General features: G+C 40.6%; 1 protein-coding gene across 3 annotated transcripts in view; it reads right to left on the bottom strand.

Annotated features, from left to right (window-relative positions):
* The window catches only part of NIBAN1 (niban apoptosis regulator 1), a 162,170-nt gene that overhangs the window by 26,233 nt on the left and 123,865 nt on the right, over nucleotides 1-12,072 (bottom strand). For all 3 annotated transcript variants that reach the window (XM_060131715.1, XM_060131725.1, XM_060131733.1), the window contains one exon: nucleotides 4,823-4,938. In XM_060131715.1, the coding sequence (XP_059987698.1) occupies nucleotides 4,823-4,938 (116 nt within the window). The remainder of the gene's footprint in view (nucleotides 1-4,822; nucleotides 4,939-12,072) is intronic.

The raw sequence follows: 12,072 nt of genomic DNA, 5'->3' as shown, positions 1-12,072 counted from the left end.
TGGGGCAGGCAGAGGCCAACTCTGTCTCATCCCAACAGCTCTTCTTCCTGTAAACGTCAGCCCCACCACATCCTGACCTTGTGAGGATCCTCACCTGCCCAGGATCTGCTCTGAGATTCCTTACCTTGGTCAGCCCTCCATGAGCAGGGTCCAAAACCCTGGGGCTATCAGAAAGAAAGTAGCTAATCTCATAAAACCAATCATACTAATGAAGGAGTTTCCCCAACCTTCCCTCTTCAGAATAGAATCCACTGAGTTTTACCATAAGGAACCTAAAGATATCTCTCGTGCTTTAAAAACGGGGGTGGGGGGTGGGGGGTGTAAATTTAATTGCTGGGATTTAACTGGGAGATTTTAAAATTCCACCACACATGTACGAAACCAAACCCGGCATTAGGTTGATCGAAACCAAGAAACGCAGGCCCGCTCCCTGAAGGCCATACCACCTGTTACCTTCCAGATGCTGCAGCTGCGAGGAAGGTGTGAGGCCCAGAGAGACTGCCCTCCTTCCTGAGGCTGGCCCCATGGTCTGATCAGGCTGTTGGCCTTGTGCCCTTTGTGTTACTCAGCAACCATGGGTGAAAGAATCCATTTAAATGGGTCACATTCAAGGTCATTAGACAAAAGACAACCTGTGGACAAGGCCTAAAAAAATGTGGATAGTCTTCTGGTCTTGAAACCACCCTGATCTGTGGGAATTTTGAACTGTTCTCTTGGCCCATCTGGTTAATTTAAAGGCAAATAATAAGTATACCACATAGCTTGTACTTACATTTTACAAAATGCTTTCCCTCATGACTTCATTTGATACATTTTTTATTAAGCAGAAAATATATTGATGCTTTTACTGGTGTACAAATATTTTCACCTTAATAGTCTGTCAGGCAAGTTATTCTAAGATATTTGCTTTGCCTAGACACTTGCCTAAAATAACCATCACCACGAGGGCATGCCATACTAGCTGTGTGAGTCATTACTATGAAGATAATACTGTAACAATGCTGAAAATCTTCTGAATACAGTCCCCTAGGATAGAAGGGGTTAGGACAATGTTATGATTAAGTTCTTAGCAGACATGAAAAAAATGCAAATAAATTCAGTGCTTTAAACAAAAGATGTCATATTCCCAAACTCAGTTATGCTATGCCCTTTTCTTTAACTACTTGGTAGCTTCCTTGGGGCGCTGACCTCTTTTTTCTGTGGGTCGTAGGACAGACACTGCTTCAGCTCCATGTGCAAGTGGTTACAGTGAAGCTTACCCTCACCAGGCCCCACACAGTAAAGTCTTGAAAGTTATTTCCTTTTACCAGCTTCTTAAAGGATCACCTGACATGGCTCTGTCAGGTGCGTATCTGTCACAGACTGGCTTTGTGACTTGGGCCAACTTCTCTGAATGTTCTTTCTCTCACCTGGAGGGTACTGAACAAATTATCCTGAAATGCCTTTCCAGTGCTCACACCTGATGAGTCTGTGATTTCACCAAAGAAACTTAGATTCCTGGGGAAGCAAAACTTCATATTGGGTCACTTGATAACCCCAGATTTTACTGATTTCTTCTCTGGTTTTTGTTTTGTTTTGTTTTCCCCTTTAAGGTATTTTTTTTATACAGCAAAATTAACACCTTCCTGTGACTGCTTTGTGCTAATGCTTTATGATGTCCATATATGAACAGACCCACATATGTACCCACACACACTGCTAAGGCTGCCTTGTTCTCTGGATGTTTCTAGGTATGTCTTGCCTCACCACGATGGCAAGGGATGAGTCATTTCATTGTTTTACACTTTAGAGCAATTCACACCTATCAGCCCAAACTAAAGAGCAGAAAGTCAACAAAAGAAAACAAACTCAATACCTAACTCCCAGAAAGGACTTAGTACCTGCTTTCAATGCAATCGTGAAGGAATGTGAGCTGATGTGAGATTTCAAATGAAAGAAAAAATCAAGTACCCTGGCTAAACTCAAGGAGCTAAATAACTGTTTAACTTGGTATAGTCCCATGGTTGATGTTGATCTTTCACTGGACCAGAAGTCGGAAGCCATCATTTGCTTTGCCATTTATCCACTTAGCATGTGACCAAAACAATCAGCTCCACAAGGCAAGGACCATGCTGCCTTGTCCATCTCTGGTTCACTAGCACCCAGCATAGTGCCTGGAATATAGCAGCTCAATAAATAATTGTTGAATGAATAAAACTGAGCAAGTCACTTAATCGCTCTATTCTTCCCTCAGTTTTCTCATTTACAAAATGGAAATAATAACTGCTGTACATATCTCATGAGATTGACAAAACGAACAGAGTTAGGATTTGAACATAAAAAGTACCATACAATGGCATTTTAATACTGGTATATCTATTAAATATGCATGTTTATATAACAGGCCAATCAATGGCAAGTGGTTCAGCCTCCCCTATGCTTTCGTTTTTCTTTTTGGCATAAGTATGGCTAGTCCTTAATCCTCTCAGATGTATAAATGGATGTGCTTCCTCCAAATATCAGAAACCAAGAATTGATTAAAGTTCTTGAGTAAGTCTCAGGATGGGAAATAAATGAGTTTAGAATCCACCAAAAAAAAAAAAGAAAGAAAAAGAAAATAAACAAACGGGACCTAATGAAACTTAAAAGCTTTTGCACAGCAAAGGAAACCATAAACAAGACCAAAAGACAACCCTCAGAATGGGAGAAAATATTTGCAAACAAAGCAACTGACAAAGGATTAATCTCCAAAATTTACAAGCAGCTCATGCAGTTCAGTATCAAAAAAACAAACAACCCAATCCAAAAATGGGCAGAAGACTTAAATAGACATTTCTCCAAAGAAGATATACAGATTGCCGACAAACATATGAAAGGATGCTCAACATCACTAATCATTAGAGAAATGCAAATCAAAACAATGAGGTATCATCTCACACCGATCAGAATGGCCATGATCAAAATATCTACAAATAAATGCTGGAGAGTGTGTGGAGAAAAGGGAATCCTCTTGCACTGCTGGTGGGAAATGTAAATTGATACAGCCGCTATGGAGAACAGTATGGAGGTTCCTTAAAAAACTAAAAATAGAACTACCATATAACCCAGCAATCCCACTACTGGGCATATACCCTGAGAAAACCATAATTCAAAAAGAGTCACGTACCACAATGTTCATTGCAGCTCTATTTACAATAGCCAGGACATGGAAGCAAGCTAAGTGTCCATCGACAGATGAATGGATAAAGAAGATGTGGCACATATATACAACGGAATATTACTCAGCCATAAAAAGAAATGGAATTGAGTTATTTGCAGTGAGGTGGATGGACCTAGAGTCTGTCATACAGAGTCAAGTAAGTCAGAAAGAGAAAAACAAATACCGTATGCTAACACATATATATGGAATCTAAAAAAAAAAAAAAAAAAAAAAGGTTCTGAAGAACCTAGAGGCAGGATGGGAATAAAGATGCAGACCTACTAGAGAATGGACTTGAGGACATGGGGAGGGGGAAGGGTAAGCTGGGACGAAGTGAGAGAGTGGTATGGACATATATACACTACCAAACGTAAAGTAGACAGCTAGTGGGAAGCAGCCGCATAGCACAGGGAGATCAGCTCAGTGCTTTGTGACCACCTAGAGGGGTGGGATAGGGAGGGTGGGAGGGAGATGCAAGAGGGAGGAGATATGGGGACATATGTATATGTATAACTGATTCACTTTGTTATAAAGTAGAAACTAACACACCATTGTAGAGCAGTTATACTCCAATAAAGATGTTAAAAAAAGAAAAAGAAAAAGGAAGAAGAAGGGGGAGAAGGAGGAGGAGAAGACTCTGAGTCATATGGTAAAACAGTAAAGAACAGCCCACTACCATGAGAAAATGATTTTGGCTTTAGATGTTTAATGACCATACAAAGGCAAGACACCATCTGGCATCTTCCAAATATTGTTCCCTAATAACAAATTTCACACTTGCTATTCTGGGATATGAGGGGAAATTAAAGAATAGCATTCTTGGACCCTGTATGCCTTTAATTAAATAATGCCCATACCCAGCCTCCTCTTCCTGGCTGAATCAGCTGTGTGATTGCTGTCCTTATGGAGGATGAGGTCACATCATGAAATACAGTCTCCTTGGAGATTGTAACAGTGTCTGGTACCAAACCAACCAAGACACTTAGCCTATAACTGACATTTAATCAGGGTCTTGGGAAATTATACTGGACCACAGGGAATAGAGTACCAGAAAAGGTAAATGAAACATATAGAAAACTACCTAATGCTTTCAAAATTTGTTTCCTTTAATTACTTCCTTTATAAATCATTCCATAGATAAAGACAGCTATTTGCCAAATACTTTTCCAACAACATCTCATTTAATTCTCACAACCCTGCAAAACAAACACTGTCATTCCTATTTTTTTCAGAGGAGTAACCTGAGACTAAAAGCGGTTAAATAAGGTTGGCAGGCTTTAACCCAAGTCTTCTGACCTAAAGCCCCACCACACACCTTGCACTATGCCACACTGCTCACATTTGCTTCTAGTCTGGAAGCATGAGGTCATTTGAGAGAATATGCATTTTCCAGAAAGAAACTGGAAGTAGCTCTTCCATTGCAGTTGCAGTATTTTGGGCTGCGCTATTTAGTGTCTGGTCTGGAGGTCTTTAGAGAAGGTGTCCAATAGTTTGCTGACCAAATGCTTCTAGACAATGAGAGAAATGGCCTTTGGAACCACATCCTCCATGCTTGCAACTTTTTAAATTTGCTTATTTATTATGACCCTGACCTCCTACCACTCAGATGGAGAATAGGATCCAAAAGTCTGAGCCCCATGTTACCTGGACTTCATCCCCAGTGATCATTTCCCACGAGCCATAGTGTCCCTTCTCCTGTCGGAAGAATTGCACAGCTTCTAAAAAGGCTTGGACTTCAAATGTCGTCTGCTTCATGTAATCTAAAAGAAAGAGGCAAGGGCATTTAGCAAACAAAACCACTTTATTTTACATTTTTCCATGGTTCAGAGACCCAGCATTACCTGAATATTAGAAGGGATAGAATTATGAGACACAAAAAAGTTAAGCAAGTACTGAATTCCAGATTCATTTGCAGGTGTATATCACATGACTTGCTCACTCTACCAGCTGATTAATTCTATCAGTTACTAGATATGCTGGTTATGACCAGAGCAAATCTATCCCCCTTTATCTCTCTTGTATTTCCCTCAGACACCCAGGCACTTAGTGGCTTTATGCCACCAACTATAACACCTCAGTAAGGCAGACTATTCCTCAAAGTGCCTCATGTACCCAAGGTATCCCCTCCCAGTTTCCCAAATAAAACTCCAATTTCTCTGTGACCTGATATCAACTTTCTGTCAAAAGGACATCAATATAATAGGCTGATTTATACAAATGAAGGATAATAATTGCTAACACATATAGCAAGATAGTGTTCTTCTAAGCATGTTACATACTTCATTGAAACCTCACAGAAACCTCTGAGGTGAGTATTATCATCTCCAGCTTGTAGATGAGGAGACTATAGCACAGGAAGCACAGAAAGGTGAATTAATTGCCAAAGGTCATATACCAATAAGGGTATGAACTCAGATAGTTTGACCCAAGAGCCTGCTTCTAAGCACTACACTATACTACCTCACATACTGGTTTTTCGATTTGCCTTTCCAAACATATTGGATTTTAAAAGGTGTTGTATCTGAGAGGTAATATCCTACCACAAAGGAATGGATACCTAATGGTATAGGATTTTTTTTTTTTTTTGCGGTACGCGGGCCTCTCACTGTCGTGGTCCCTCCCGTTGCGGAGCACAGGCTCCGGACGCGCAGGCTCAGCGGCCATGGCTCACGGGCCCAGCCGCTCCACGGCATGTGGGATCTTCCTGGACCGGGGAAAGAACCCACGTCCCCTGCATCGGCAGGCAGACTCTCAACCACTGCGCCACCAGGGAAGCCCGGTATAGGATTTTTAAGTGTGCTAAATGGCCTTCCTGGAATTCCACAAATCATACCGTGCATGCAAATATCTTCATTTCTGCAATGGACTGAATGCTTGTGTCTCCTAAAATTCATATGTTGAAACCCTAATCCCCAATGTAATGATATTTGGAGATGGAGGCTTTGGGAGGTAATTAGGTCATGAAGGTACAGCCCTCACGTTGGACTTAAGCCCTTATAAGAAAAGGCTCGCTCTCTTGCTCTCTCTCTCTCCTCTCTCTCTGTCTCTGTCCAGACACTGGATCTGCCACTGCCTTGATCTTGGACTTCCAAGACTATGGTATTTTTGTTAGAGCAGCCCAAACTGACCAAGAGAATTTTCATCACATAAAAGTCGCTCATGGAGGATACAGTGATAACCGAATTATAGAAATATTAGCAGGAAAGTGAATTTTAGAAATAATCTAATCTAACAATAAAGAAATCAAATCTTAGAAAATGGAAATAAAGTAGGCAAAGTGAAATGACTGAAAGGGTCAAGTCTCCTGCCTCCTGCTTCTCCCCCAGTAGGACACAAAGTTCTCTTGCTAATAGCATATGATCTGTATTAATAGGGCATATTAGATAGGTCAGTTGAAGGCAGCTGATTCACTGAGGGGGGGACCTTCAGAGCTTTAAGCCAGTGGGATTGCTCAGTCAAGGACTCAATGGTTGATTCGGGGACTGAGCAGAACTAAAAGAGGATCAATCTGCTCTAAAAGCGGACAATCAATTCATGGATTGTAGATGACTCTTTTGAGATTGGCTTACTAGGTCATAAACCTCAGGAACTTGCAAAACAGAAAATACAAGGAATAGCCTCTATATGAGTACAAGCAGGGCTTCCCTGGTGGCGCAGTGGTTGAGAGTCCGCCTGCTGATGCAGGGGACACGGGTTCGTGCCCTGGTCCGGGAATATCCCACATGCCGCGGAGCGGCTGGGCCCGTGAGCCGTGGCCGCTGGGCCTGCGCGTCCGGTGCCTGCGCGTCCGGAGCCTGTGCTCCGCAACGGGAGAGGTCGCGGCAGTGAGAGGCCCGCGTACCGCAAAAAAAAAAAATCTGAATCAGAAAAAGGGCATGTCCCAAGAATCAGGTTTTCAAATTGAAGTGTTTTCTTCCTTGCCATTTATTTATTTATTTATTTGGTTTGGCAATTGATTTAGTGTTTAATCTTAGAGGTTTGGAAAACACAAGTTAAGGTCTTGGTATAAAATTGACAACAAGGGGGCTGTGATACGGGGCTCAGTACACTGGGAGGAACTATACCAACTGAGATGGAAACTGTAATTACTACATTGAGATTCAAAACTGACTCATGTGCTCTTATTTTTAACAGCTGTTTTCATTTCCAGCCTAAGGAAACAAAGAGATGGAAGAAAATGTGGGACTTAGATGGAGTGAGTATTGCCAGACCCATGAGCCTGGGAATGAGGTTTAAGTTCTTCAAGTCCTTACAAGAAGCATCAATTTACTTCTTTCTCCCCTAGCTGACCTCAGTAACCGGAGGAGGTATCTGAAATCATGGCCATACCATCTATATCTATATACATATATATGTAAAGAAAACTATGACACTCCCCCTGATGGCTGCTTTTTCAAAGACCTTTGGAGAAAATAACTGAAGAAATGAGATTTGGAGGCAATGATGTGGGAGCCAGAGAGAAGTCAAGGAAGAAGTGGAAGAGCTAGAATGCAGCAGTGGTGCAGGATGAGGCATGTTAATATAGGCAGAGAAGAAAAGTATTAGCAATCAAATGGACCACAAAGGAAATTATAGTCATTGAACAGCAGTAATGAAGTTTAAAAAAATAAGGGCATGAATCTCCATTCTGGACTCTACCATTAAGCCAGACTTACACTGGATTTTAACTACTCTTTTTCCTTATGGTAAAAAGGACCTAATCACTGATTTCATCATTAGATTTTTAGATTATAAACGGATTAAAGTAATTTATATAAAACTTTTAGAACACTATCTGTCACGTAATAAGTTGCTTTATGGATATTGGTTTTCATAATTATAAACAAAGTCCAATAGAAACTGCCAGACCATTAAGGAAATAAAGATAAAGGTTTGCTTTGTAAAGGACAGAACTACAATGCAGTGCTCATATGATCTTCACTTCTTCTAAGTTGTTTGCCAAGGCATTGCTGAACTCAGCCAGAATGTACAGGTGTTTGAAAGAAACCAGATTTTCAGTTATTTAATCTACTTCCTGCCACAGATCCCATGGGAACAAATTCTGGGCTCATAATCACCCATGCTCCTGCCAACAAGAACTTGAGAGTTAGTTCCATGGCCCCCAGAATCAACAATGGGTTTTGGTCTTTCGGCCCTCTCCTGCAAGCTGACTTAGAAAAATTGCAGGCATCAGCTCAGACTCTACTTTTCCAACGTGCTGTAGTCATGAGGATGCTCAAGGAGACAGACGTGCTGGGGAGAACTCAGGCATCATTAAATCCAGCTCCTTCAATTTACGGATGAGGAAACTGGAAGAAGAAATGGTTAATTTCTTAGCTGAAGGTCACACAGCTGGTCAGAATCAGAGCCAAGAGTTGAAAAAGTGGCTCTGGCATGTCATAAGCAGCCTTGGCATTCATGCTTACTTAAATCATAGACTATGAGAGTTAGAACTGATCTCAAAGGTCACCCACCCCAAGCTCTTTTCAATGCTGGGAGACTTCAGAATCCCTGAGACACTCGTCCAGCCTTAGCTTGAATATTTCCAGTGACAGGAGGCTCACAATTTAATGAAATAGTCTTTTTTGTCACTGAACTGCTGTAATTATTTGAAAAATTTTCCTTCTGTTGAGCCAAAATCTGTTTCCATGAACTCTCATTAATCCTGCTTCTGCCTTTCAGAGCAAAATAGACAAGTTTACTCTTCTTCCATATGGTAACTAAAAGATAGCTGAGTCTCCTTATCTTCCTGCAATCATTCTTTAAACAATATAGTTTGGGGATTTTTAAAAACTTGGCCCTCCTCTTTCCTTCCTTCCCTTAGTGACCAATTTGAATCTGTCAATATCTTTCTTAAATTTGGACCTAGACTGAATACAACACAAAGAGTATTGTCTAACTAGTGCAAATAATGTAAAGTAGAAAGATGAGTTTCCTTTTTCTGGTCCCTAACCTCTTTTTTAATCAACCATAGCAACCTGTTGGCTCATACATTTCCTGTAGTCCAATAAAATCCCTACAACTTTTTCATAAAAAAACCCTTGTCAATCTAAGCCTTTTCTAACCTATACTTCTGCTTTTGATTTTGAAGTGCAGGCTTTAACATTACCCCTGTTAAAGTACAACTTACCGTGATCAGTTGAGTGCCCTAGAGCCTGCCAAAATCATTAAAAAATTGTAATTCTGTCCCCAGACTCCCTTTTTTACCCCGGTATCATACGAAAATTTGGTGGGCTTAACCTTCTGTGTTTCTATCCAACTCACTGACAAAAACATTCATCAGATCAAAGGTGAGGACAGAGCCCTGGGAAACTCTAAACATTTTAGGAGACATGTGGGAGACACATCTTGGCCATTCACTCAACAATCACATCCTCGGGACCAAGACATGTCTATTTTCCTTAGTCCCTCCCTAGTTCTCATCTGTGCAGCTGCATGGAAAACTCATATTTGGGAGACATGATTAAGGACTTTTGCAAGGGAAAGAAAGCTTCTCTAGGCCCCTTGGGGACAATTATTCAGGGGGCCAGCCAGAGAAAAATCGTTTTTGTTTTTTTCCCACTTATACGGATTTACTGCATGTCTGAGTCAACTGAAACGCCAAAGCTCCAAGGCCTATGTAGTCATCCTGGATTTTAACTCTGGCTGCTGTGTCGGGACTCCCTGACTCGGGCTGGGTTTGGAAGCTGCCTTGTTATTTTATTTTATTGGTAAACGGTGCCAAGCCATGTTAGCTGATCTGCCTGGTGATTTGTGAAAGTTATGTAACAGCATTACTCACTACACTGCTATGGGGTTCATCTCACTAATGTATGCTTCCAAACTGTCTTCAGCTTCAGGTCATATGTCGTCTTTTTTTTAGGAGACCTGCAGCAAGGCTGTTTGTCCTAGTTTCTCTTCCAGAGCACAGAAGCAGCCCTGGGGAAAGTAACCAACACTTACTGAATACTATCATGGAGTATGAACCATAAGAGATGTTTATACACACTATCTCATATAATCCTTCCAATAATCCCATTAGGTAGGAATTCATATTCCCACTTTAAGGCTGACAAAGAAACTGAGTTTCAGAAAGGTTAACTAATCCGTTTAAGCTAGTATATGGACAAGCAAGGCCTATTTGCTTCCAATGTCCTGTTATGACACTCTATGGTTTTATTTTTTTAACTTTATTTTGAGATAATCGTAGATTCACATTTTTATAAGAAATAATACAGAGATATCCAATATATCCTCACCCAGTTTTCCCTAATGGAAATATCTTGCAAAAGCTATAGTACAATATCACAAGCAGGAAATTGACACTGATTCAATCTAGCCACCTTATTCAGATTTCATCAGTTTTACATGCACAGGTGTGGTGTGTGTGTGTGTGTGTGTGTGTGTGTGTGTGTGTGTTGTGGTTTAACTTTAAAATTATTTTATTTTATTTTTTTATATCTTTATTGGAATATAACTGCTTTACAATGTGGTGTTAGTTTCTGCTGCACAACAAAGTGAATCAGCTATAGGTATACATATATCTCCATATCCCTCCCTCTTGAGCCTCCCTCCCACCCTCCCTATCCCACCCCTCTAGGTCGTCACAAAGCACCGAGCTGATCTCCCTGTGCTATGCAGCAGCTTCCCACTAGCCATCCATTTTATAAAGTTATTTTAAATTTTATTTCCTTCTCAAAGTTTAGAATCATATAATTCTCGAATTTGACTATATCACAGGGATCATTTAGTCCAAACCACTCATTTAATTAGTGAGCAGACTGAGGGCAAGATAGAATGTGATATGCATTATTAAAAACAAAACAAAAGAAAAAACCCTCTCATTGGAATTAAAAATGAATGATGTCTGTTCTAATGAAATGGTAATAAAAGTTTTTATTTTTATTAAAAACTTATTTATTCATGACCAACTTAAGCAAATATTTATTACCAAATTGTAAATAATAACTCTTATGAGAACTATCCCCAGGTTTACTTAGAAGTCCCTGAATAGTATTCTGTAAACTGCCAGACGAAAATATTCATCTACTGGCCAAACCATGTCTGTGTTAGTGAGCACAGACCTACCAGGAAGAGAAGAGGAATAAGCCAAGAAAGAATGTGCACCTCCTGAAGATCCAGGGACCCCAGAATGAATTATAATGGTGTTACTCTAGTTGAACATACAAAGATACGAGAACTCACTCTGAGGATATAAAAGACTTCTTAAATAAATGCAAAAAGTGTGTTTCTATTGTTTTGATAGAATGTTTTAACCACGCAGAAAAACTGTATGCCTCATATAGCTAAAAGTGGTATATCTCACGAATTTTTGACTTGTCAATAAATATGAAAAGGCTGTTTGTTAACACAGAAAATGAAGTGGGAATTACTAAAACAAGTGAAGACAAACTAACCTCATTTCCTTTAAATAAATTACATTGGTAGGGCTTCCCTGGTGGTGCAGTGGTTGGGAGTCCGCCTGCCGACGCAGGGGACACGGGTTCGTGCCCCGGTCCGGGAAGATCCCACATGCCGCGGAGCGGCTGGGCCCGTGAGCCATGGCCGCTGAGCCTGCGCGTCCGGAGCCTGTGCTCCGCAACGGGAGAGGCCACAGCAGTGAGAGGCCCGCATACCGCAAAACAAAACAAAACAAAACAAACAAAAAACGAATTACATTGGTAGAATAGCTACCATTGACTTTGGAGACATCCTGTATCTAGATTTTAGCAAGACAAATATTAGAGTTGTGCATAATTTTGACTGACACACTGAAGAAATTTAGATTAGTTGATAATGCAAACAAACATAATGAAGTAGGTAAACAGCCTAAATGATGGGTGCTGGTTAAAGGGCTAATGTTACTGACATCTTAGAGGAAAACATTTTCAATTACTTGGAAAAGGTAATACATAGACAGACAGACAGATAGAGAT

This window comes from Lagenorhynchus albirostris, chromosome 2 (genome assembly GCF_949774975.1).
Source record: "Lagenorhynchus albirostris chromosome 2, mLagAlb1.1, whole genome shotgun sequence".
In the NCBI taxonomy this organism is placed as follows: domain Eukaryota; kingdom Metazoa; phylum Chordata; class Mammalia; order Artiodactyla; family Delphinidae; genus Lagenorhynchus; species Lagenorhynchus albirostris.
This window is presented reverse-complemented; position numbering and strand designations above follow the sequence as displayed.